Source organism: Erinaceus europaeus, chromosome 12 (genome assembly GCF_950295315.1).
Source record: "Erinaceus europaeus chromosome 12, mEriEur2.1, whole genome shotgun sequence".
Lineage (NCBI taxonomy): Eukaryota > Metazoa > Chordata > Mammalia > Eulipotyphla > Erinaceidae > Erinaceus > Erinaceus europaeus.
Genome location: NC_080173.1, coordinates 55,712,093 through 55,739,952, shown reverse-complemented (window position 1 = coordinate 55,739,952; position 27,860 = coordinate 55,712,093). Strand labels below are relative to the sequence as shown.

The following is a 27,860-nucleotide window of genomic DNA, read 5'->3' as shown; positions in this document are numbered from 1 at the left end:
AATGTACATGCACCAAAGTACCACTCCAGTACATGTCGTAAAGGGAATCTAGCCAGAAGCCTTAGGGATTCAAGTCCTACGGTTTGCCAGTTGAGCTATTTATTATTGCCAAAAGAATTAATATACATTAAGATTCATAATTTTGGATGTACAGTTTTTTCCTCTTTTCTTTCTTTTTTTTTGACTCCAGGGTTATTGTTGGGGCTCAGTGCCTGGACTATGAATCCACTGCTCCTGGAGGCTATTTTTTCTGCTTTGTTGCCCTTGGTATTTATTGTTGTTGTTATTGCTGTCGTTGTTCTTGGATAGGACAGAGAGAAATCGAGAGAGGAGAGGAAAATAGACACCTGAAGACCTGCTTCCCCACCTGTGTGCAGGTGGGGAGCTGAGGGCTCAAACTAGGATCCTTATGCCAGTCCTTGTGCTTTTAGCCACGTGTGCTTAACCCGCTGCACTACTTTTTCTTTTTTGATGATATGATATAAATTTCATCTCTTCCCTCCCTCCCCCTCCCTGCCCTTGGTTATGTTGTTGCTGGGGATTGAACCCAGGACTTTGGAGCCACAAGCAAAACCATCATGCTGCATCCGCAGCCCTATCCCTTCACTTTTATGGCCCTTTTCTTCGTTGACTTTCTTTTTTTCTTTTTTTTTTAAAAATATTTATTTTATTTATTCCCTTTTGTTGCCCTTATTGTTTTATTGTTGTAGTTATTATTGTTGTTGTCGTTGTTGGATAGGACAGAGAGAAATGGAGACAGGAGGGGAAGACAGAGAGGAGGAGAGAAAGACACCTGCAGACCTGCTTCACCGCCTGTGAAGCGACTCCCCTGCAGGTGGGGAGCCGGGGTTCGAACCGGGATCCTTATGCTGGTCCTTGTGCTTTGCACTACCTACGCTTAACCCGCTGCACTACAGCCTGACTCCCCTTCATTGACTTTCGTCACTCACTCCCTAGGAGGCACATTTTAGGACTTGAAATCACACTTTCATGCATTGGCTATCTTCTGTACTTTCAGTTTTACCATATTTGCTCATTTACACTATTGCCATAGAAATATGTTCAGGGGACTGGGCTGTGGTGTAAGTGGTTGAGCATACATGATACAGTGTTCAAGGAACTGGGTTTATGCCTCTGGCCCTTACCTGCAGGGAGGAAGCATCATGAGTGATGAAGCAGGGCTCCTCTCTTACTCCCTCCCCCCTTCCCTCTTCTAACTTCCCTTTCCTTCTCAATTTCTCTCTTTTTATATTTTATTTATTTATTTTTGATGAGAGATACAGAGAGAGGGGATAGAGACCAGAGCACTGCTCAGCTCTGGTTTATGGTGGTACTGGGGTTTGAACCTGAGATCTTGGAGCCTCAGGCATGAAAGTCTCTTTACACAGCCACTATGCTATCTCCCCAGCTCCCCTCCTTAAAATTATCTTCATTTATTGGACAGAGACAGCCAGAAATCAAGAGGAAGGGAGAGATGGAGAGGGAGGGAGTCAGAGAGACACCTGCAGCACTGCTTCACCGCTTGTGAAGCTTCCGCCTGCAGATGGGGACTGGGGCTATAACCTGGGTCCTTGCATATTGCAACATGTGTGCACAACTAGGTGTGTCACCATCCAGCCCTGATTTTAAATCTTTTTTTTTTTTAATATGTTTTCCTCAGTCTCTAACAAAATAAAATGTTTAGGCCTTTTTTTTTCCTTCCTCTTTTTATTTTGATAGGACAGAAAAATTGAGAGGGGAAGAGCTATAGACCTGTTTCACTGCTTATGAAGCTGCTCCCCTTGCATGTGGGGAGTTAGGGGCTTAAACCTAGGTCCTTGCACATAGTAGTGCATTTCCTCAACCAGGTGTACCACTCTGCCCAGCCCCGAATCCTTTGAATAAAAAAATGCTACCCTCTCACCCTGCATATCCAGTATCTTGTCATGTTATCATGGCCACTCTTTCCATTTATAGTCATATTGTTAAGCAGCTGTCTCTTATGAGATCGCAGTTATGTACTTGGTACCATTCTAGATGCTTTTGACATGTCAGTGATCAAAACAGACATCTTGAAAGCTCGGACGGAAAAGTCTGTTGTATTTTTAAAAAAGTGTCATATAATCTGCTGTACTGTCTCCCTAGTCCCCAAAATATGTCTGATTATATGAACTACCTTGCTGACTCAACATGGCTACTTAAAGCAAAGGACTCCGAGGAGGGAGGGGGAGCAAAGAGAAGGCAAACACTTTGGGGGCCTGGTATACAATGCAATTGTAAGCACATATATTGAATCCACGATAGCATTAATCTCAATAATTTTTTTTTTTTGCTTTTTCATTTTATTTATGAGAGAAAAAGAGAGAGGGAGACATAGATAGAGAAAGGAAGAACCAGAGCATCACTGGTGCATGTGATGCTGGAGCTCAAACTTGGGACCTCATGCTTATCCTCCCAGGCTGCAGTGTGACTGCTTTTAACTGGCAGCAGTACCCTAGTCCCACTTGCACCTCATTTGGCATTCCTCCTCTCATCTGGCCTAGAACAAGCTTCTTTTTGCTATATTCAGAGCTTTCTTCTCAGTTGTTTCACGCGACTTCTCAAATAACACCTATCTTTAAAAGTCCTGGGTCTCTGTGATATCAGAGTTTGCTGCACTGTTTTCAGCCTCTTCCTTTTCAGTCTCCCTGGCAGCATCTGTCCTTGTCCATATTTCAGAGATTAGCATTCCTGAGCCAGGCTGACTTTTTTGTTTTTGTTATAGTCAAACTATAACAAATCGTATTTGTTATAGTTTGACTTACATGAATAGTTTTTGTTTTAAAAATATATTTATTTATTATTGGATAGAGAAATTCAGAGGGCAGGGGGAAGTAGGGGGGGAGAGAGAGACAGAGAGAGAGAGACCCACAACCTTATATCTCCACTTGTGAAGCTTTCCCCCTGCAAGTGGGGTCTAGAGACTCGCCTAAGTCCTTGCACATTGTAATGTGTGTACTTAACCGGGTGCGCCACCACCTTGCCCCTCATGAATACTTTTCACCTTTCTCCAAGACTTTTTCCCCTGCCACAGTACTTTCTGTTCAGCTCTAGCTTATGTTTGTGTGGGGGATTGAATCTGGGACTTTGGAGTCTCAGGTATGAGACTCTTTCCATAACCATTATGCTATCTACCCCCTCAGATTTAAAAAAAAAAATTTATTCCCTTTTATTTATTCCCTTGTTGTCCTTGTTTTATTGTTGTAGTTATTATTATTGTTACTGATGTCTTTGTTGTTGGATAGGACAGAGAGAAATGGAGAGAGGAGGGGAAGAGAAAGCTAGACACCTGCAGACCTGCTTCACCACTTGTGAGTGACTTCCCTGCAGGTGGAGAGCTGAGAGCTCAAACCGGGATGCTTACGCTTTGCGCCATGTACGCTTAACCCACTGCACTACTGCCCAACTCGCGCCCCCCCCCCCATTTTTTTGTTTTGTTTTTTTCTTTTAAGAATTCTAGATTTTTACTTCCAAATAGCCCAAAAGACATCTCCAAGATTATTTATATGAATTTGCAGTGGATTTACTAGAAGCTTGATTCTTTATCTTTACTGCCTTTCCAGTCTACAAAGCTGTTCTTACATCAACATGTATCTCTATGTGTATCTTTATATAATTTCTGCTTGCCACTGCTTGGCATATCCTTCTTCAGGAATCTGCCTTAAATTTCCCTCAAGTATTCATACTGCACTGTGTTTCATTTACTTTGTCACTCTTCAGCCTTTACAGAATTTTTTTTTCCATTTTTTTCTTACCAGAGCACTGATCAGCTTTGGTTTATACTGGTTGGAGAATTGAACCTGTGACTTTGTACCCTTAGGAATGAAAATATTTTTTGCATAACCACTATGCAAAAAAGTGCTACCTCCCCAATCCTGCTTGAAGTCTTGAATAGCAACTGAAACACTTTTGTTACATTTTTCACATAGTTATGAACTTAATTTTATTGGCACATTTCAAAGTGAAAAATTTGGGCAGTTTTGTTCATACATTTTTTTTTTTTACTAGATTTTAATGTCTTCACTGGGGATATATGAACTTTAAAAACTATATTATAGGACATGATTCCCACATAGTGCATATTTCAAAATATTTTCTTATAATATTTATACTTTATTGTGTTTAGTTACTGGTTTCTATACATCTTTTCAATTTTTTGTCTCCTCTCTCATTTGGAAGTAAATGAGTATAGATCTTGCGTTCTAAAAACAACCTAATTGAGATTCTCATTCACTTTTCTCTTGGGCTGCTTACCCAGGGGAATATTCTGGTGTGTATGCTTTTAAATACTCTTAACATTGTTGCTTTTAAAGATACTTTTGGCTGCTATTTTCATCTAAAGCTGTGTTATTTTTTTTTTGCTGCTCAACTATTTTTTTTGCCCTCCATAATATTTTCAGTGTTTATATATATTTTCCTATGTGCTTGAGTTTATAACAAATATATAATTGATTTCTGTTTGTATTATTTATTTTCTTTCTGTCCTTTTATCGTAGCAAACACATAATTTTATGTAAAAATTTCAACTAATCTGAAGTCTACTTTTTTCTGATTGTAGCTTTAATGGAAAGATAATATATAAAGCAAATATTTGAATATAGCTTGCCAAAATTCTTTGTAAATAGGATATGAAATCCTTCTCAATTTTTGAAGAACATATAGATGATTAAATTATGCTATTTCTGATACTTAATTCTTAATGGTAGAACAACCTTGATATTTAAGAATATTTGAAACAAATTTCACAGAACAGTGAATTTTTAGCAACTCTAGGATAGTTTTGTTATTAATGAAATCTTTTGGAATACTACCTTTTTGGAAAGGGGACATATTAACTACTCTGCCATATGTTACTTTAGTTGAAGATGTTTCCTTCTTATTTACCTGTTTTCAAATTTACTTCTTATATGTGATTTTTCCAACGTTAACTCACATTATCTTAGGAAAACTTGTGATCGGTTTATTTCTTTGTTGCTATGGCTTTTTAAGGTCAGTTGCTTAATGAATTGTCTCATTTCTTCTGTTCCTCTTTTAATGGGTATCTTGATTAAACCCAGGAACTCATGCCTGTGAGGTATGTGCTCTGCTAATGAGCCACCTCCCTAGCCCATTAATTTCCTACAAAAAAAAATTATATAGCTTGCCTCTCCATAAAGCTCAGTATGCTGAATCTTACATTGAGGAGTACTCTACCTATCTACCTTACAGTACTCTTAAATTATTAAGCGTAATCTACAAGGTGACAGTGGAATATTATTGTTTTATTGATGTCATATTAAAGGAATCTGGGGTTTTCAATCTAGCTATATTCAGTTTTATTGTGAGAGCAAATGAGTAAAGCATTTTTAGGTATAACATCAAAGAACATCTTTGGGAGAAGGGAGTCATCTTTTCTTTTTTTTTCTTTTGCACACACATCATTATGCTTTGAATCACAAGTCTAGATGTTTTTCATACCATGCATAGAACTGTACAGATAATCATGCTGTTTCTTACATAAAACATTTCTTGTTCTTTGTTTTTGCTTTACATGGAATACATGGGCTTTAAGACCATAATTTCTTTGGTAAGGTTTCATCTGCATTGGTGTCTTTGTCCACTCCTAATTTTTTTTTTTAGGCTAATAACTATAATATCAGATGTTCATTGGAAATACTTTCCTGTCTATACTGATACTGTTCTTTTTCCCAATTTAAATAATGTTTCATATCAGAATATGTCACAGACAGTTCTTAGTCCTTTTGAAATATTTATGAGAAATAAAATATAGATTAACAGTTAAAAGAATTGACCAGCAAAGTCTTTAGCTTTGGTTTGGTTTTCAATAGATAATTATTTTTAATTTTATAATCTATACATTAGTAGGTATATCAAATGAAATTAAATAAAATAAATTGATAAAATATAGATATATTTTATGACTATAACTTATTGTGAACTTACGTAATTTTTGATAACTATATCTTCAAAATATTTCTTTTTCTTCTGATAGGAATGGGTCGTGAAGTTGAAAATCTTATATTAGAAAATACACAGCTATTGGAAACCAAGTAAGTATACAACAAGGATCAAAAGAAATTGAATTTTCTTCTTGTCGAAGTCTATGAAACTTCTTCAGTTGGATACAAGACTAGTGTGGTCTCTCACAGCCTCGTCTCATTCTTCTTTGTATGTGTGCATATGCACATACAAATAGGCAACAGGATGTAATTTTGCTGATGGGTATGTTTTATTCTTCTGCATTACCCCCCACCCCCAGAAGCAAATTTTGCCTTCCCTCTAGTACTGATGCCTTTTTCTTGTAGTTGTGTCCTGTGCTTTTCTTGTGCCCTTCTTTGGTTTTCATTATTTTTTTGTTTCCTCCTTAGGTTTCTGCACAAATATTTTGATGTAATCCCAACGTATATATTCAGAGTTTTCTTCCTTTGTTGCAGATTTTTGGGTAAAATTTCTGAGGCTTTGGGTCCTCAAGCACATTGGAGTCTTGTTTTACTGGGACAGGTTGTGAGTCATGTATATGAGCAGACTGGGTCATTTTGTCATTTTTGTCAATTTGCTATGTCACAGCATTAGAACTATGTCAGTGCAAAACAGAATGCAGCTATAATGAGGTCTTGTGCCTGCCCTCTGCCATAGTGAAAGGAATTAGACCCTTTGATTTTTTTTTTTAAGCTTCTTTCCAATTTAGACTTTTTCCTCTTCAGTTGTTACATATTATTTCAATGAATACTTTATGACTAGGTAATACCTTTTAGAACTTAATAAAGGTGCTTTGAGGAATGCTATTTATTAAAAGTTTAGTCTTAGTTTCATTCTAACTTTTTCTTACTTGATGGTTTGCCCATCTTTACCTATTTATTTTTCACTTGATTAGTAGTAAGAGTAAGAATTTAGACTTCTGCTTTTTTTTTTTTTTAAAAAAAAACCTTTTCTATTAGGAACATCAAATAGATGGTCTTTGAAGTATTCAGATATTTAATAACTGTAATCACTTTAGTCTACAAGAGAATAAACTGAAAGAAGGAAAGAGTATCTGTAATGATGCACTTGAAATATGTGTTTCTTAGAAATGCTTTGAATGTAGTGAAGAATGATTTGATAGCAAAAGTAGACGAGCTCACCTGTGAGAAAGATGTGCTGCAAGGGGAACTGGAGGCTGTGAAACAAGCCAAACTGAAGCTTGAGGAAAAGAACAAAGAATTGGAGGAAGAGCTGAGGAAGTAAGTTTTCATTCTATCTAAACCAAGCTAAATTGCCACTGTTCCATAAAAGGTTATAGGTGCTACTCTGACACTGATCCTTTCAGCCTTCCTCAGGCCAGCAGGACCATGAGCTACATGGTAACTAATAATAGGGGAAAGGACCCAGCCATTGCCTCCACTGTGAGCAGGCCTTATACTTTATGCATGTGCGCATTCGTGAGTGCGTGCGTGTGTCTGTGTATTGGAAGAGCATTGCAAATACTGCAATTGAGGAAGTTATAGGAATATTCATTTCCCCCCTTTCTGCAGCTTTTCTTTTTTAAAAATAATTGTATAGAGTTAGAAATCAAGGTGGGTGGGAGAGATAAAGAGGAGGAGAGGCAGAGAATCCTTCACTACTTAGGAAGCTTTCCCCCTGCAGGTGGGAACCAGGGGATTGAATCTGGGCCCTTTGCTCATTATAACATGTCATCTACCAGAGGCACCACTGCCTGGTTCCTCCCAGCTTTCTTTAGTGCTTTTTTCCTTCTTCTTCTTCTTCCTCTCCTTCTTCTCCTCCTGCTCCTGCTCTCCTCCTCCTCCTTCTCTTGAAAAATAGCACTATGGTGTTTGCTGGAGTAGAGACAGCTACTCTAGTAGGAAAAGAAAACTAATAATTTAGTGGTGGTTATAATTGTTCACCTTCTCTTCTTTTTTATGTTTGTTTATTTATTTTGCCTTTTGTTGCCCTTGTTTTTTATTGTTGTAGATATTATTCTTACTGATGTCATTGTTGTTAGATAGGACAGAGAGAAATGGGGAGAGGAGGGGAAGACAGAGAGGGGAGAGAAAGATAGACACCTGCAGACCTGCTTCACCGCCTGTGAAGTGACTACCCTGCAGGTAGGGAGCCGGGGCTCCAACCGGGATCCTTACGCCCTGCACTTTGCACCACGTGCACTTAACCCGCTGCAGTACCGCCCAACTCCCTCACCTTATCTTCTGTTCTCTGAAAAAAATAAACTCAGCTTGTTATTTTCCCCATAGAGCTCGAGCAGAAGCTGAAGATGCAAGGCAGAAAGCAAAAGATGATGATGATGTAAGTTTACAGTTTGGGGCATTTTTCCTATCACACTTTAGTATCTTGGAAAAAGTTTGCTGGTTTTGTTTTGGATATAAGTGTGAAAAATTTTAATAAAATTCCAGACACAGTGGTCCAGAAGGTGGCACAGTAGAAAAAGTATAGGAATCTCAAGCATGAGACTGAGTTCAATCCCCAACAGCACATGTACCAGAGTGATGTCTGGTTCTTTATCTCTTCCTGTCTTTCTCTTTAATAAATAAATAAATAAAATCTTAAAAAAAAAAACATGTTTCTGGCCATGAATAGGATAGTGCATGGTATCCAGATGAATGCTAAGCCTTGCTATATGTGGTGGTAGGTGTTCCCACTTTCCCATGACTCTATGATCTATGTTTTCATCTTCAAGTATTAAGGACTAGCTAGAGCACTGTGGTGTTAATGAGGGAGTTATGTTATTTGTTTTGCTTTGAATTTTGACTTATAGCAATAGAATCTTGATAATTGAAAATTGTTTAATAGTGTTAGGCATATGCACACTCACTCTAAAGTTTAGAACTTTAATACCAGGCAGTTGGTCTATATCATTACAAAACTATATAAATAGCAGATATAGACTCTTAAAGTGATTGATAGTGTTCTTTTCATTATAGAGTGATATTCCTACAGCTCAGAGGAAGCGGTTTACTAGGGTAGAAATGGCCCGAGTTCTGATGGAGAGAAACCAATATAAAGAGAGATTGATGGAGCTTCAGGAAGCTGTTCGATGGACAGAGATGATTCGGTTAGTATAAAAAAAAAATACGTCTGATGGTTTCCTATTTTTTATTATTTGTATTTTCTATTTTGTATAATTCCTTGATTCAGAACTGTAATCTTGCCTTGGGAATCCAAAGTACTTGTTCTGTTTGCTGGAAAAGCTTCCTTTTTTCTTTTTCCACAGATTTATTTGTTTGTTATTAGGGTGATCAGAGCTACCAGAGCACAGCTCTAGTATGTGCAGTGTTAGGAGAGTGAATTATGGTCTCATACATGCAGGTCTAGCTCTATCCAGTCCACAGTATGACCTCTTCAGCTGCTAGGAGAGACTTTGGAAAATAATACTTGGCAGTGGTAACAGAATGTGATTTAAGTGGGTGCTTTTATTGCCGGGAAGGCTGAGAATGGGCCCATGACTTTTTTTTTTTTTTTTTTTTTTACTTATTTATTGACAGTCTCCCCCCCCCCCCCCCCCAGAGCTCTGCTCAGTTCTGATTTATGGTGATGCTGGGGATTGAACCTGGGACTTTGGAGCCTCAGGGATGAGAATCTCTTTCCATAACTGCTATGCTATCTATCCCTGTCCAGTTCCATGACTTCTAAAAAGCAATGGTTAGTTCTTACAAAAAGTGGTCTTTTCTCAAAAAATATAGAAATTGACATTGTTTTGCAGTCATGTTAGGAGAAGATAAAGTTTTTTTTCTAGTCAGTGATTTTATTTATTTATTTATATTTAAGAGAAGATAAAGTTTTTATATACAACATGGAAAGTTAGTGATTCTTACTCTGTCTTCCTACAAAATCAATCCTCTTTCTGATTTCCTCCACTTTTTTTTCTATTTTTTTATTGTTGAGGTAATTGTTATTGATATCGTTGTTATTGGAAAGGACAGAGAGAAGTCAAGAGGGGGAGAGAAAGATAGACACCTGTAGACATGCTATGCTTCACCGCTTGTGAAGTTATTCCCCCCCCCCGCCCCCCCCCCCCCCCCCCCCCCCGCAGGTGGGGAGCCGGGAGCTGGAACCAGGATCCATAAGTCTGTCCTTGCGCTTTTTTTGTGCCATGTGCGCTTAACCCACTGTGCTACCGTTTGACCCCCTATTTTAAATTTTTTGTTGCCCTTGTTGTTTTGTTGTTGTTGTTGTTGATGTCATCGTTGTTAGATAGAACAGAGAGAAATGGAGAGAGGAGGGGAAGACAGAGGGGGAGAGAAAGACACCTGCAGTCCTGCTTCACTGCCTTAGAAGCGACTCCTCTGCTGGTGGGGAGCCAGGGGCTCGAACCGGTTTACTTAGGCAGGTCCTTGCGCTTTACAGCAAGTGTGCTTAACCCGCTGCGCTACCGCCCGACCCCCTCCTCCACTTTCTGACTATCAAAAAACACCTTCCTTCCATATTTTGTTAGTTGGATTTAATCTCATTTACTACTGCCATCTAGTGGCCATAATCTCAGCAACCAGTACTCCCTACAGCTCAATTTAAAGCATCAGACAGACCTGCATGCCTGAGGTTCCTGGTTTAATTTCTACCTTTGCCTGTATCAGAGTGGTGCTCTGGTTTGTATCTCTGTCTCTTTCTTTCTATCTCATCTAAATCTCCTCCCTCTAGTTAAAAAGCTTATATACATGTTTTCTTTCTTTTTTAAACATTTTTTTTAAATTTCTTTTTGGGGAATTAATGTTTTACATTTAACAGTAAATACAATAGTTTGTACATGCATAACATTCCCCAGTTTCCCATTTAACAACACAACCACCACTAGGTCCTCTGTCATCCTTCTTGAACCTGTATTCTCCCCATCCACCCACCCTTTCTTTTTTTATATATATATTTTTTCTCTTTTGTTGCCCTTGTTGTTTTTCATTGTTGTTGTAGTTATTATTGTTATTATTGATGTCGTCGTTGTTAGATAGGACAGAGAGAAATGGAGAGAGGAGGGGAAGACAAGAGGGGGAGAGAAAGACAGACACCTGCAGACCTGCTTCACCGCCTGTGAAGCGACTCCCCTGCAGGTGGGGAGCCGGGGCTCAAACTGGGATCCTTGAACCGGTCCCTGCGCTTTGCACCATGTGCGCTTAACCCACTGCGCCACCGCCCGACTCCCATGTACATGTTTTCTAACTGCCACTTTTCCCATTGTTATTATTATATAATTTATTTTATTATTTTTATATCCTTTACAAATGTCACATTAGAATGATATATTTTATATATCACAGTTACAGTTTGCTATAATTGTGATTGCTTATAGCTACTAAAGAAAGCAATCCATATTCTGTAGTAAAATGTAAATTCTAAACTTCAACTTTGAATGAATATTAACTAAAATGAGAGAGAGAGAGAGAGAGAGAGGCAGGCTTTCTTGCTCTAGAGTTAGAGAGATTATATTTTATTTATCTTAGTTACATTAACCTTAGTCAAGCACATGCCAGGTCAAGGTAGCTATTTACTGAATTGAATTTTCACTTCTCTGTTATTTCATAACTTCTTGGTTCCCTTCCTATAGAAAGCTAGAAAATCTTGCTGACAACACCTTTCTTCCTTTTTCTTTTTTTTAGAGCATCAAGAGAAAATCCAGCCATGCAAGAAAAAAAAAGGTCAAGCATTTGGCAGTTGTGAGTATCTAAAATGTCTAATATCTAGTAAAGATACTAGACAACATTTTGTAACAAAATGTTATAATCAACACTTATTTTCAATAATTATTTTATCTTTTTAAAATTTAAAGCACATAACTAAATTGATTTTTTTCCCCCTTTCTTTTCAATATGTAGTATGCCAGCTCGGTAAGGCTGTTCTTGAGGTCAGAAAAAATGCTATTTTAAGCTGCATCATGTTGATTATGCATTTGGTGGAATCCTTTGCAAAATGAAACAAAATGAAATCATTCAAAGAGTTGATAATTACCTAGATCCCTACAATATAAGTTACTTAATCACTGGCTGTGTGATGGCAAAGAACTTTACAATGATTAGAAATTTAGTCTTTGTGGAGTTTGATTAGCATTTGAAAGTGTATGTTTTGGATTTGAATTATACTTGTGTTAGAAATACATATATTTACTGTGTTTAAAGCTTAACCCCTTTTGGTGAACCTTCCCTTCAGTGGATGTGAAAACAAGTTATATAAATTAAGCTTTTGAGAAAATGTTTAAAGTGTGATTAATTTTGTTAGTGTGTGTTCCAGTGCTTTATTATGACTATTAGAATTAACACAGTAAGTTTTGCTTTTTTAACAACTACTTGAGCCAGCACAAAGTAGAAGGTAGCTGAAAGAACTACCTTGCTTTATTTCTTCACTTAGGGTAGTTCCTTCTACTTGAGATCTTCTTTTCATTGTGGGAATTTCTAATTAAGGCACTCTTAAATGGCATGTCTAAGCAATTATTTTCTTCCTTGTGTGTTTGAGTTTGGCTCTGAGTTATTGTAAAGGCTGCTTTGTTTGACTACCCCCCCCAAAAAAAAAAAATCTTTCTGCTGGTTTTTCATTTACTGCCTTTTATGTAAAGGTCATTGTGGAGTTTGTGGGAGATTATGAGTTATTCTTGACAATGTTTGTCACAAATGCCTTCTTCTCTTCTTTCCTCTCTTTTCTTTTTCAGTTTTAGCAGACTTTTCAACCCCTCAAGTAATACTACTAAGAAGCCTGAACCACCTGTGAATCTGAAGTACAATGCACCCACCTCTCATGTTACTCCTTCTGTCAAGAAAAGAAGCAGCACCTTATCTCAGCTCCCAGGAGATAAGTCCAAAGCCTTTGATTTCCTTAGTGAAGAGTAAGTGTTTTCTAGGCTAATGGTTATGTCCTTAATAACTTACACAGTTCAGACTTTTTTTTTCTTTTTATCAGATAAGTTATTAAAGTTTATATCAATCTATAAAGACACTTTCTATAACTTGGCTCCTTTAAGTAAAGTAAGCACTTTTTTTTCGTGAATTTCATGGTTTTCATAAAGAATATTCTTTTCAGTGTTTCATTTTCATTGATACAGTAACACTGGTAAAATGTTAATGGAAATTCAGTGATCTATGTGATTCCTTATCCTAAATATGAAGGCTTTCTTTGGCATCAGAAGGATTTGGTTTTCTACCCTGAAAGCTATTCACTAGATACATGAACTTGGGGCAAGTTAGCCTGTCAGAACCCCAGTTTCTCTCTGCCTGTAGCCTGAGTGAGTATTATAATCTACAGCAGAGATGTTAGAATGAATCATATAGTGTCTGTAAAGAGTCACAGCAAGTTGTCTCAAACAAATTTTAAGTGGTCTGTCTAGAAACAAGTTATTTTTCAGAACCACTTGCACAGTGTTTTATTCCATGGTGCTAGTGCTTACCTTCATTTTACCTTCTGAAAGAAGTTAATGGGGCCTGAAAATTAACCTGTATTATCTTCTTGAGATGCTGAGTAGCACATTCACTGACATTAGAAATTTCTCAGTAGAAATTTGTGGAGTGAGCATAAACAGAAAAAAGGAATAAAAAAATATTTAAGAAAATTCCCCTTTAATATAGCCAAAATCTAAAACCTGGTAGAAATTTGCTAGGTGATTCAATATACTATTATAAACTATTTGCTAACCTGTTAGCTTGGATACTTTACTCTTTAAGAGACTACCTTTAGGGACTAGCTGGTGGTTCACCTGGTTGAGCACATATATTATTTTTGTTTGTTTATGTTTAGCACCTTAGGTAGTTTATTAGATTTTTTTTGAATTTTTTTTTCTTGATAAATTAATGGTTTATGGTCAACAGTAAAATACAGTAGTTTGTATATGTGTAACATTTCTTAGTTTTCCACATAATAGTTCAACTCCCCCAGGTCCTCCTCTGCTATCATGTTCCAGGACCTGAACTCCCCACCCTCACCCCCACGCCCACCACCAATTCCAGTCTTTTACTTTGGTTCAGTACACCAAACCCAGTCCAAGTTCTGCTTTGTGTTTTCTTATTTTCCAGCTTCTGTTGTTGTTGTTATTATTGTTATTAGTGATTTCATACTGATAGACAAGATTGCAGGATAAGAGGGGCACAATTCACACAACTCCCACCACCATCATGCCGTATCCCATCTCTTTTGCTGGAAGCTTCCCTATTCTTTTTTCCTCCAGGAATATGAACCAAAGATCTCTAAGGGGCACAAAATATCGGAAGTCTGGCTTCTATAATTGCTTCTCCTCTGGACATAGGTGTTGACAGGTCAATCCATACCCCCAGCCTGTCTTTACCTTTCCCGAGTAGGATAGGGCTAGGGGGAGGTGGGGTTCTAGGACACATTGGTGATGTCAACTTCCCAGGGAACACAGGTTGGTGTCATGGTAGTATTTTTTAACTTCTGTCTATGAGTGAGATCATCCCATATTCATCCTTCTGTTTCTGACTTAGCTCACAACACGATTCCTTCAAGCTTTGTCCAAGATGAGGTGAAGAAGGTGAATTCACCATTTTTAATATCTGAGTATTATTCCATTGTGTATATATACCACAACTTGCTCAGCCACTCATCTGTTGTTGGACACCTGGGTTGCTTCCAGGTTTTGGCTATTACAAATTGTGCTGTTATGAACGTAGGTATACACAAATCTTTTTGTATGGGTGTGTTTGGTTCCTTAGGATATATCCCCAGGAGAGGAATTGCAGGGTCATTGGGAAGGTCCACTTCTAGCCTTCTGAGAGTTCTCCAGACTGCTCTCCACAGAGGCTGGATCAGCTTACATTCCCACCAGCAGTGCAGGAGGGTTCCTTTGTTCTCACAACCTCTCCAGCATTTGTTACTGCTACCTTTTCTGATGTGTGACATTCTCACAGGAGTGAAATGGTATCTCATTGTTGTCTTTATTGAGCACATATGTTATAATGCACAAGGACCCAGGCTCAAGCCCTGGCCATCACCTGCAAGGGGAAGTTTCACATGTGATAAAGCACTACTACAGGTGTTTCTCTCTCTTCCTCTCTACCTTCTTCTTTCTTCTCTTTCTCTTTGTCTCTGTCTAGGAAATAAATAAATAAAATATTTGAAAAAGAGACTACCTTTAGTATAATATTTAACATATTAATATATATATATATATCTTTGTTACTTGTTTATTTGGATGGAGGCAGAAATTGAGAGGGAAGGGGGAAGATAAGGAAGGAGTGAGAGAGGCACTTGCAGCACTGCTTCACACTGCATGTGACTTCCTCCCTGTAAGTGGTGAATGGTGGTTCAAACCCTGGTCCTCATACATGATAACTTGTGAGCTGTACTGGGTGTGTGACTGTCTACCCCCCTAGTATAACATTTTATAAAGAGAAACTATAGTCTGAAGTAAATAATCAAAAGTCATGTTTCTAGTTATTTTTGTTGCTTTAAAAAAGGGGAGGAAACTTACTCATATAGCTAAAAAGAAAATGTTCTTTCCCTTTTAGAACTGAAGCTAGTTTAGCCTCACGCAGAGAACAGAAGAGAGAACAGTATCGTCAGGTGAAAGCACATGTCCAGAAGGAAGATGGTAGAGTGCAGGCTTTTGGCTGGAGTCTGCCTCAAAAATATAAACAGGTAAAGTGGGTTCATCTAATGTGAAATGCAGGGGCATAAGAGTATGGCTGGGTGCCGGGTGGTGGCGCACTTGATTGAGCACACGTTACAGTGCGTGAGGATCTAGGTTCGAGCCCCTGGCCCCCACCTGCAGGGGGAAAGCTTCACAAGTGTTGAAGCAGGGCTGTAGGTGTCTCTCTGTCTCTCTCCCTCTCTGTCACCCCCTTCCCTCTCGATTTCTGGCTGTCTCTATCCAATAAATAAATAAAGATAATTGAAAAAAAAAAAAAGTATGGCTGGGCATGGAAGAATCAAAATGTGCACCCCAAGCCTTCTCTCTCTTTTTAATAACTTTTATCCTCCTTTACTGAACAGGTTAATCATTTACAGTCAACAGTGAAATACAGTAGTTTATACATGTGCTAACATTTCTGTTTTCCACATAGCAGTTCAACAACCCACCTAGGTCTTCCTGAACACTCCTCCGCACCCCAGAGTCTTTCTTACTTTGGTGTAATATACCTACTCTAGTCCAAGTTCTGCTTTGTGTTTTCCCTCCTGATCTTATTTCTCAACTTCTGTCTATGAGTGCAATCATCCTATATTTACCCTTCTCTTTCTGGCTTATCTCACTTCTTCTTCTTCTCCTCCTTCTCCTCTTTCTCCCCCTTCTCCTCCTTCTCCTCCTTTTTTTAAATAATCAGAGCACTGCTTATCTCTGGCTTATGGTGGTGTGGGGGGATTTAACCTGGGACTTCAGAGCCTCAGGTATGAGAGTCTCTTTGCATAACCATTATGCTGTCTACCCTCACCCTGGTTTATCTCACTTAACTTGATTCCTTCAAGCTCCTCCAAGATGAGATAAAGAAGGTGAATTCACCATTTTTTATAGCTGAGTAGTATTCCATTGTGTATATATACCACAACTTGCTCAGTCACTCACCTATTGTTGAACGCTTGGGTTTTTTCCAGGTTTTGCTATTATAGATTGTCCTGCTATGAACAGAGGTATTCATAGATCTTTTTTGGATGGGTGTATTTGGTTCCATAGGATATATCCCCAGGAGAGGAATTGCAGGGTCATAGTCCACTTCTAGCCTTCTGACAGAGATCTCTAGACCGCTCTCTACAGGGGTTAGACCAATTTATATTCCCACCAACAGTTCCTTTGCCCCCACAACGTCTCCAGCATTTGTTGCTGCTACCTTTTCTGATGTATGACATTCTCACAGGAGTGAAGTGATATAGCTCATTGTTATCTTTATTTGCATTTCTCTGATAATGATTTGGAATATTTTTTCATATGTCTGTTGGATCTCTTTCATATGTCTCTGGATCTCTTCTTTGGTGAATATTCTGTTCATATCCTCAAGTGACTCAGCTCACGTCTTTACATACCTCCCCCCCAACACACATGTACACACAAAAACCAAAGAATTAATGATATCACTTCAAAGCTCCTTTGTATCATATATCTAAATACATATTTAAAGATTATTCTTTCTGTAATCTTTTATTATTGGATAGAGACAAAAATAGAGAAGGGAGAACTAAAGAGGGAAAGAGAGAGATACCTATATCCCTGCTTCACCATTTGTGAAGCTTTTCCCCTGCAAGTGGGAAACCATGGATTTGAACCCAGGTCCTTATACACTAGAATGTGTGTGCTACTGCCTGGCCTGTTTATATTTTTTAATTGCTACTTGATTTTCATGCAATTTTTCTTTTTCTTCTTTTAAGATTTTTTTTTTTAATTGATTGATGAGGAAAAATAGGAGGAGAGAGAAAAAGGACCAGACATCACTCTGGTACATGTGCTTCCAGGGATTGAACTCAGGTCCTCATGCTTGAGAGTCCAATACTTTATCCACTGTGCCACATCCTAGACCACTCATGCTAATTTTCAAATAATGATGAATAAATTAACTTGCATTTGATTTCAAGGAATAAGCACATAACAGTCATGTTTGCCCATATTTCAGTATTGCTGTAAATTTACTATTCTGGAGCATTTTATTGTGCTCTTTTCTCTCCCATTCTAAATGATTAGGTAACTAATGGTCAAGGGGAAAACAAGATGAAAAATTTACCTGTCCCTGTCTATCTCAGACCTCTGGATGAAAAAGATACATCAATGAAGGTAATTCGGTTTTGAAGTTAGAGATAGTTCTTAAACTGTGGGTCAGTTATCTAACAACAAAAACTTTTAAATTCTACTTCTGTGGGTATATTACAGTTTTAAGATGGGAGTTCTTTGAATATGAAAGATGCACATATGAAAATGTGAAAAACTGTAAATATTTTTAGAGAGGTAGTGACTTTTAATGCCTTATTTTCTTTCTTTTTAACTCCCAAAGTTGTGGTGTGCTGTTGGAGTCAATTTATCAGGTGGGAAGACCAGAGATGGCGGTTCTGTTGTTGGAGCAAGTGTATTTTACAAAGATGTTTCTGGTTTGGATACAGAAGATAGTAAACAACGCAGTGCATCTCAGAGTAGTTTGGATAAGTTAGATCAGGAACTTAAGGTAAGTGAATACACTTGATAGTTGATGTCTTTCTTTTTATAACTGTGTAAATTAAAGTAATACTGCATTATAACATTACATAAATTTCAGTTGTACATCATTTTGCTGGTGTTTGTTTATTATTTATTTATTTGTAACACCAGAGCACTGTTAATTCTGCTTATGGCTGGGTGTGTGTGTGTGTGTGTGTGTGTGTGTGTGTGTGTGTGTGTGTGGTTAAACTTTGGAGCCCTCAGCATGAGAGTCTCTCTGCATAACCATTATGCTATCTACCCCTTCCTCAACATAGAGAAATTGAGAAGGGAGAGAAAGAGAGACATATGCTGGCCTGCTTCACTATTTGTGAAGCTTCAGGTGGGGTGTGGGGGCTCAAACCCAGGTCCTCATGCATGGTAGTGTATGCACTCAACTGGATGCACCAATGCCTAGCCCCCCAGTTAATATTTTTCAGTCTAGTAATATTGGAGGTGACTGTAGCCCAGGATGTGGCACATTGAATAAAATGTTGGACTCTTAATTCTTCCTGCAAAACTTTTTAAAGTGGTTTTATATTCTGCCTTTCAATTAATGTGGAAATAAACTTTAAATACCTTTGTCTTTTTACTGTATATGAACACTTCCATATCAAATATATGCTTACATAGAATTTCAAGTGGTCATCTTTCTTTGTTGCTTCCACAGGAGCAACAGAAGGAATTAAAAAATCAAGAAGAATTATCCAGTCTCGTCTGGATCTGTACCAGCACTCATTCAGCTACAAAAGTTATCATTATTGATGCTGTTCAACCAGGCAATATCCTAGACAGTTTCACTGTTTGCAACTCTCATGTTCTGTGTATAGCAAGTGTGCCAGGTAAGCGTGAACCATGTCCTTTTCTTTTCATCATCCATACGTCTATCACTGCAGGATCAGATTGGGTTACTGGAAATATAATTGGACGGCTCTAATCTATGTCCCCTTACTTAAATTTATGGTCTAGTTGGGGAAGCCTGAAAATAAACTTGAAAGCAAATAATTAGGCAAGGTGTTTTCAGATATGTAAAGAAAATAAAACAATGGCAATATGAGAAAATGACCAGAATGCAGTGCAAGGGGGTTATTTGTATGTATGAGTTAAGGATGATCATCTAGAGTTCTAGATTAAATAGATGATGTTAAAATATCTGTTTAAAACATGAAATTGTGGTCTGTCCATATACTGTAAATATGTAAATGTTTTTATTAAGAAGAATTGAAATTCTCACACATATTACAACATTGGATCGGTCTTGGAAGCGCACTAACTGAATAATCTAGACATAAAAAGACAAACACCATATCATTGCACCTATGAATTAGCAAATTAGTGCAAGGTCATACTGATAGTAGCAGGTGAACACTTACTGGGGGCAAAAGGGTAAGGGATAAGTAGTTATTGTTTAATGGATACAGAGTTCTCTGTAGAGTAATGGAAAAAGTTTAGACATTGATAGTTGTGATGATTGTACAACATTATAAATGTAACTGATGTCATTGAATTGTGTACTTAAGATGATCAAAGCGACAATTTTAGGTTATTTGTTTCTACAGTAAAATTTTTAATGTTCACAAAAGCATATTTTGAACCCCCTCCTCGATCTTAGTGGAGGCTTAGTGGTTTATAGTATGGTTCCTGGCATATAAGCACATCAGTACCTCAGAATCCTTTCATACTCTCCCAACCCCTGCCTCACCAGAGTCTTGTTTTAGTGCAGTACATCCTGCTCAGTCCAGTCCAAGACAAAAGCATATTTAATAACAAATGCATATGTGTATATATATATATGTATATATTTTAAATGAGAGAGATAAAGAGAGAAAGATTCATAGAGAAAGACTAGAGAACTGCTCAGATCTGGCTGATTGGTGGTACTGGGGATTGAATTTGGCTTTGGTGCCTCAGGCTTGAAAGTCTTTTTGCATAACCATTTTGCTGTCTCTTTTTTCAGTCTCTCTTTAAAATTATTCTGTATATATATTTTAACCAGAGCACTGCTCAGTTTTGGCTTGTGGTGCTGGTGATTGAACCAAGGACCTAAGAACTTCAGGCACGAAAGTCTTGGTTCATAATCATTCCTTCCCCCTTACGGTTTTTGTTGTTTGTTTTTTGGACTACTTTCAAATGCTGTAGTAAAGTGAATTCAGCTGAGTGAACCATGAAAAGGAACTCTAAAACCAAATCTTTTTTTTTTTTATGGTTTTTTAAATTTATTTTCCCTTTTTATTACCCTTGTTGTTTTATTGTTGTAGTTATTATTGTTGTTATTGAAGTCATTGTAGTTGGATAGGACAGAGAGAAATGGAGAGAGGAGGGGAAGAGAGAGAGGGGGGGAGAAAAAGACAGACACCTGCAGACCTGCTTCACTGCTTATGAAGCGACTCTCCTGCAGGTGGGGAGCCGGGGGCTCAAACCAGGATCCTTATGCCGGTCCTTGAGCTTTGCGCCACGTGCACTTAACCTGCTGCGCTACCGCCCGACTCCCAACCAAATCTTTTTATATGATGCTTAATATTCTATGCCAACCCATCCTTTGCTATCCTGACAAAGCTTTATCGATTTTCCAGATAATCTGAGATTCAGAATTTGGATTGTGATCAGATAACTAATTTACAGATGTTCAGTTAAATGCATTAACCTTCATTTTTTCTTCTCAACTCCAATATTACTTTATTGAGCAAATGCTGACTTACAGGATTTTTGTTGTCACTGGTACATTTCCACATTTCCCTAAGATGAGTATCAGTACATTTTACCTTCAGTCACACCATCATCTTATTTTACCATAGAGACTCAGTTTTTCTTTTTAATGGAGAAAATTATATTTATAGGAACTTACTTAACTGTGAAGGGGATTTCTTTTTTCCCCCCCAGGTGCACGAGAAACAGACTACCCTGCAGGTGAAGAACTTTCAGAGTCGGGACAGGTAGACAAAGCATCTTTATGTGGAAGTATGACAAGCAATAGTTCAGCAGAGACTGATAGTCTGTTGGGAGGTATCACGGTGGTTGGTTGTTCCACAGAAAGTGTGACAGCAGCTGCCACTACCCCCAGTACCAACGGTGCTTCTCCTGTGATGGAAAAACCACTAGGTACTTCTGTTCCCCTTATGTATCATATGTGCAAGTCTGAAGCTACCCAGATGACACATTAGATATTGTTTTTAGACTTATCATTAGACTTAATTTAGATACTAAATTAACAAGTTTGAAAAAAGGTGTAGTAATTACTAACAGTTGTAATATTGTAAATTATTATTATGTAATTAATAAAATTTTAAAGTGGTAGTATTTATTAATAAAATTGGGTTTTCAGTTTTTATATTTATTTATTTTTCCCTTTTGTTGCCCTTGCTGTTTTTTATTTTTGTTGTAGTTATTATTGTTGTAGCTATTCATGTCGTCGTTGTTGGATAGGACAGAGAGAAATGGAGAGAGGGGGAGAGAAAAGTAGACACCTGCAGACCTGCTTTACCGCCTGTGAAGCAACTCCCCTGCAGGGGGATCAAACCAGGATCCTTAAGCCAGCCCTTGCACTTTGCACCACATGCGCTTAACCTGCTGCACTACCACCCGACTCCCAAGTTTTCAGTTTTTAATTGGGGGTGTGGCACAGCAGTGAAGTGTATGACTTGCATGTATAAGGTCCTGGGTTATTTGATTTCCAGCACCAAAAACAACAAAACAAAAAAGAAAAAAACCTTAAGTCCATGATGTATTATGTAAGAAAGGGTGGAATTCAAGAGTTGGGTTGAGTGTGTAAAATAATTGCAGAAGAAAAGATTAAGCTTGATAGTATGTTTTTATTTGTTTTGTAGAAAAGGAAGCAGAAAACAGTGAGGTTGATGAAAATGTCCCAACAGCAGAAGAAGCAACGGAAGCCACAGAAGGCAATGCAGGATCAGCTGAAGACACAGTGGACACCTCCCAAACTGGCGTGTACACAGAGCATGTCTTCACGGATCCTTTGGGAGTTCAAATCCCAGAAGACCTCTCACCAGTGTACCAGTCAAGGTATGCAAATGACCCGACAACTTTAGGAAACTGGATAAGTGTATATATGAAAGAAACTAAAATAATCTCTAGCAATAAAATATTTTTATAATTGACATTGTGACACACTTAGACTTGCTCTTTTTTCTTCGTCTCTTCATTCTACATCCTTTCTCTCTGTATGTGGTTTTCCTTTTGTTCCCTGTTCCAACTTAAAAATAAGTCTTTATAGTTTATTAGTTAACATTTTCCTAACATTTTCTCCTCTGGTGTGATTTTTTTTGACGGGGATAATTTTTTTTTCAGAGTTGCTATGTTTGCTACCTACTTTAGCATTTAAATCCCGACCCCTACTCTTAGTTCTACTTACCCACAATATTGGCAGTTGTTTAAATTTTCCCCCATGAACTTGAATAACCATTTGATTTAATTTTCTGGCAAACATCTTATTAGAAAACAATTTGGTTTATCTTAGGCCCACTTAGTGAATTATTTTTCTTTCTTAACTTGTCTAGGCCTTATGAAAAGCTTATGGGTTTTTTTTATAAAGTATATCTTGTTTACAATTTTCTGTTCTTCCTCTTAGTATATAGAACGGTGAAATGTCTAGCAACATGTCTTAATATAAGAATAAGTAGGGAGCTGGGTAGTGGCACATATGATTGAACATATTATAATGTCCAAGGACCTGGGTTCAAGCCTTCCAGTCCCCACTTTTAGGGGGAAAGTTTCGCTCACGTTGGAGCAGGGCTGTTGCAGGTGTGTCTCTGTTTTCCCCTCCTCTCAATTTCTCCCTTTCCTATCAAAAATGGAAAAAGAAACAACAATGAAAATCATTGTTTTAGAATTAGGTTTATTTGTTCGGAGATGGGGATATATTCTTTCTCTCTTTTCCTTTTCCTAAATATGCTCTGATAATCCCAAATAAAAGTGATTTGGGGACATCATATAGGCATGTTTTAGCTGACAGATTAGAAAAGCTCCCCAGTGTGTGTGTGTGTCTGATTTTTAGATCAAACCATTTCTCCCTCTTGTATCCCCCCCACCCCCGACAGAACTAATGAAATTCAAAATAACTAAAAGGGAAAGCCATAATGTAGCTGACATATTAACTGCTACTTCATTGTCAAGTTTTTAAAAAAATTTTTTTTTAATTTCTTTATTGGGGAATTAATGTTTTGCATTCAACAGTAAATACAATAGATTGTACATGCATAACATTCCCCAGTTTCCCATATAACAATACAACCCCCACTAGGTCCTCTATCATCCTTCATGGACCTGTATTTTTTAAAATAACTTTCTTTTTTAAGATATTATCTTTATTTATTGGAGAGAGACAGCCAGAAATTGAGAGGAAGGGGGAGATAGAGAGATAGACACCTGCAGAACTGCATCACCACTTGTGAAGCTTTCCCTCTGCAGGTGGGGACCAGGAGCTTGAACCCAGGTCATTGCACATTGTATTATATGTGCTTAGCCCAGTGTGCTACCACCTGGGTCCTATTAGTACTTTTAAAATTTACTTTTCACTAGAGAGAGAGCCAGGCAGACCAGAGTATAGCTCAGCTCTTGCATATGGTGCTGCTTGGAATTGAATCTGCTACATCTGGTGCCTCAGGGCATAAAAGTCTAGTGTGCTGTCTTCCTAGCTCCCACCTTATCATGTTTTAATTCTGTGTTTTGTTTCTTCAAATATGAGCATTGTTATTTCTGGTAGACTTGTTGAAATGTAGTGTAAGTGTATTTATTTATTTATTTTAACTTTATTTAATTTGAGAGGTCAGAGAATTTGAGAGGGAAAGGGTATAGAGACAAAGAGGCACTGCAGCACTCTTCACTGCTTGTGAAGCTTTCCCCCTGCATCTGGGGACTGGGGGCTGGAACTCAGGTCCTTATGTATGGCAATATGTTCATTTAACCAGGAGCACCACTGCACAGTCCCCTGCAATATAAGATTAATGTAAGCATCTGACTTTCTGGGATTTTAATATTTGATTTTCTTTAACTTTAGACTAAAATGTTTAATTCCTAAGAACTGTAACTAAACCTACTCAGTAATCTTCTTTTTGTTCCCTTTTTCCCAGTAGTGACTCAGATGTGTTTAAAGATCAAATATCAGTATTGCCAAGCGAACAAGACCTGGCAAGAGAAGAAGCTCAGAAGATGAGTAGTCTTTTGCCAACTATGTGGCTTGGTGCCCAGAATGGCTGGTAAATGTCAACTCTTATAATATTATAGTATCTTTGTTTTTTATAAATCTTTATTTATTTGATAGAGACAGCCAGAAATTGAGAAGAAGGGGGAGACAGAGAGACACCTGCAGCACTGCTTCACCACTTGTGAAGCTTTCCCCCTGCAGGTGCGGACCAGGGGCTTGAACCCAGGTCCTTGCGCACTGTAACATGTGCACTCAACCAGGTGCGTCAACACCCAGTCCCTATAGTATCTTTATTTATTTTTTAAAAGATTTTATTTATTTATTTATTCATGAGAAAGACAGAGAGAAAGAACCAGACATCACTCTGGTACATGTGCTTCCAGGGATTGAACTCGGGACCTTCTGCTTGAATACTTTATCCACTGTGCCATCTCCCAAACCACACATATTATAGTATCTTTATATAATTAAAAAATAATTGTATTATAAGGAATGGGCTAGGGGGAAGAGAAAGAGATATACAAGCACTATTCAGCTCAGGCATATGCATTACTGGGCAATTAGACATGGACACTCAGGTATGCAAGCCCTGTGTTCTAGTATTGAGCTCTCTTCAGCCCTAGATCTTTACTTTTGCTTTTGAAATCTAATGTAAAATATGCAAAGCTTGGTCCATAAAAATTGAACAAAAAGCAATTATTAAAACAAGAATTTTATACACACAAAATTTGAGGCTATATATTCTAGTTGCCTTAGACATCAGATCTGCATTAGTTCTGAATGGTAAATTATTATGTTCTCTGTGTGATTAAGAAATAGAATATACTACATAGGACAGATACAGAATTATTGATGCTTAGAAAGCTTATATAGACTACAGTATAACCAGCAAATAATATCAGAGGTTAAACTAATGTATATGGTTATAAGACTACCTAATTCCAAATGTAACTTTTTAATAAGGTTACTTCCACAACCTGGATGAATAAGTCTGAAAACCTAGGAGAGGATAAAGAAATATTAAATTTCCCCCCCCCCCAAGAAATATTAAATTTTAACACACACACACACACACAACCCGCCTACCCCCGCTTTTAGTACTGTAGGGAGTATTGTGCTTTGCCAGAGGTTAAGGAAGGCCACTAGTGCATCTTTTTTATTGGTGTCTAGTACTACAAAGTGAAGCTTTGGCAGATGTTTTCTATGGAAGGTTATTAAGAATAGTTCGCTTTATGGCATTGTGATCTCTTGCAGCTACTCATATTCTGCTGTTGTAGTTCAAAAACATCCAATGTATTGATGATACATAAGTGAGTTAGTGTGACTATGTTCCATTAAAACTTTATTTATGAACACCAAAATTTGAATATCATGTAAATCACACATATCTTGAAATAGTATTGACCCCCCCCCAGCCATTAAGAAATTAAGCAATTATTTTTGCCACTCCCTGGTGTCAGCCAAAAAAATTATGGTTCATGATAGTAGAAGAGTAGTGATTTTTTTTTTAAAGAAGCCGTTTATTTAATTAATTTATTAGAGATGGAAAGTGAGAAAGAAAAAGGAAAACACTAGCAGCACTACTTCATCACTTGTGAGGCTTCCCTCCTGCAGATAGAACTGGGGGCTTGAACCTGGGTCCTTGGTCCATGGTAACATGTAAACTCTACCAGATACACCACCACCGAGCCCTGTAAGGTAATTTTAATAAAGGATTTTAGCCAAGAACTCCATAGTGTGGGATAATCTGAAACTATTGACCATCCATTATTCCAGTTCTGGCTATTTATTCTTTGTGTGTTTCTGTTGCTTAGTCAGCTTGTCTCTCTACCTTAGGCCTATACTTTCTCTCATTTTTCCCTCTAAGATTTTTGTGTTACTCTCCTCTTGAAGATAATTTGTGTTCATTATTAAATATTAAACAGTGATTTGATGTTCTCGATGCCTAAGTCTTGATTTTGTTCTTGCAGTTTGTATGTCCATTCATCCGTAGCCCAGTGGAGGAAATGTCTCCATTCTATTAAACTTAAAGATTCGATTCTCAGTATTGTGTAAGTTGTCTTCTAGCAATTCTTATAAAAACCTGTCTTTTTGGGGGGGAGGTATATAAACTAGATATAAAGACAATTAAAGGTAATCTGTACTTCCTGTCTAAATTAGTATTCAGAATTTTTTTTAACTCTCTTTATGAAATTAAATTGAATGAGATTAAACCGTTAGTTTAAAAGCAGAATAAAAGACTTTTAATTAGGAGGGAAATCTTCCCAGGTTAATTACTCCACATACTGTGAGTTCATTAGTACTTTAGGGGAGAGACCCAATTTACTATTCCTTTCCTATATGTTGATTACTAAAAATTAGCTTGTCTTATAGGCTCACAGACCATGTTAATTTCCTTCAAGTTGTGTGTCTCTGGTCTGTGAGCCTTTCATCAACACTCAGCTATGACAGGAGCTTGGGCTAGAGTTACCTTATATGCTATTTATTTATTTAGTCCATAGGATATTTTTCTGGTTAGACTTTCTTGGTGAAGAAAAGGTTCTTCTAAAAATTTTGTCTCAGTCACACACCGACTTCTGAGAGCTTCTGAACTAGTTCAGTAGCATGTGGTCCCTTCCTTATTCCCAAATGGAGGAGTGTCCTAAACCCTCTTTTCTATTTGTAGACATGTGAAAGGAATTGTACTAGTGGCCCTGGCTGATGGCACCCTTGCAATCTTTCACAGAGGAGTGGGTAAGTTATGAATATGTGATATGCACTTTGATGTAAAAGTATTTTCAAGCAAACTGACTTTTTACATTTTAAAGAGATGATACTTAACAGGAGAAAAATAAATATGAGCATGTATACCTAGAAGTATGTATTAATAGTCTACCTCATTTAAAATATGTTAGCTACCATGAGCAAATATGTTTATTATTTCTCATACTCTTAAATAATGTAATGTGGAAGCAATTGTTTTTCACTCATATGTTTATTCAGTTGGGGAATAAATAATGAAAGTCTTTTTCTTTTGTCTGGCAGTTAAAAAATTTTTTTTCTAGCTTTTTAAAAGGCGCTTTTAGTTGGGTAAAATTTAATTATCTTCAGGTTATATTAATTTTATTCATTTTTTAAAAATATTTTCTTTTTTGTTGCCCTTGTTTTTACCATTGTTGTGTTTATTATTATTGTTGTTGTTATTGATGATGTTGTTGCGGGATAGGACAGAGAGAAATGGAGAAAGGAGGAGAAGACAGAGATGGGAAGAGAAAGATAGACACCTGCAGACCTGCTTCACCACTTGTGAAGTGACCCTCCTGCAGGTGGGGAGCTGGGGGCTCGAACTGGGATCCTTATACCAGCCCTTGAGTTTCACACCGTGTGCACTTAACCCACTGTGCTACAGCCTGGCCCCCTTAATTTTATTCTTTTAAAATTAGTGCTTCTACTCTTTATAGAGGGAGGGAATAGTGGTGTCAGAAGACCTGTCCCAAATGAATCAGATTATCATTTCATACCATCCATAATGATAACTAATTTCCTAACTACTGGATAGGGAAATGCTTTAAAAGCAAAGATAATGCTGAATTCAGATTTTAGTAAGTCTTTTCACAGAGATTCTGGTTAATG

At 37.6% G+C, this 27,860-nt stretch overlaps 1 protein-coding gene across 9 annotated transcripts in view; it reads left to right on the top strand.

Moving 5' to 3' along the window:
• Positions 1 to 27,860, top strand: part of SPAG9 (sperm associated antigen 9) — a 157,933-nt gene that overhangs the window by 107,461 nt on the left and 22,612 nt on the right. For 8 of the 9 annotated variants that reach the window (XM_007525556.3, XM_007525554.3, XM_007525553.3 and 5 more), the window contains 15 exons: positions 6,011 to 6,068; positions 7,086 to 7,238; positions 8,247 to 8,298; positions 8,934 to 9,064; positions 11,598 to 11,654; positions 12,641 to 12,814; positions 15,444 to 15,573; positions 17,603 to 17,692; positions 17,910 to 18,077; positions 18,759 to 18,930; positions 20,969 to 21,187; positions 21,913 to 22,108; positions 24,175 to 24,300; positions 26,219 to 26,299; positions 26,914 to 26,981. In XM_007525556.3, the coding sequence (XP_007525618.1) occupies positions 6,011 to 6,068; positions 7,086 to 7,238; positions 8,247 to 8,298; positions 8,934 to 9,064; positions 11,598 to 11,654; positions 12,641 to 12,814; positions 15,444 to 15,573; positions 17,603 to 17,692; positions 17,910 to 18,077; positions 18,759 to 18,930; positions 20,969 to 21,187; positions 21,913 to 22,108; positions 24,175 to 24,300; positions 26,219 to 26,299; positions 26,914 to 26,981 (1,875 nt within the window). The remainder of the gene's footprint in view (positions 1 to 6,010; positions 6,069 to 7,085; positions 7,239 to 8,246; positions 8,299 to 8,933; positions 9,065 to 11,597; positions 11,655 to 12,640; positions 12,815 to 15,443; positions 15,574 to 17,602; positions 17,693 to 17,909; positions 18,078 to 18,758; positions 18,931 to 20,968; positions 21,188 to 21,912; positions 22,109 to 24,174; positions 24,301 to 26,218; positions 26,300 to 26,913; positions 26,982 to 27,860) is intronic. The other variant, XM_060203750.1, reaches the window with a different exon arrangement.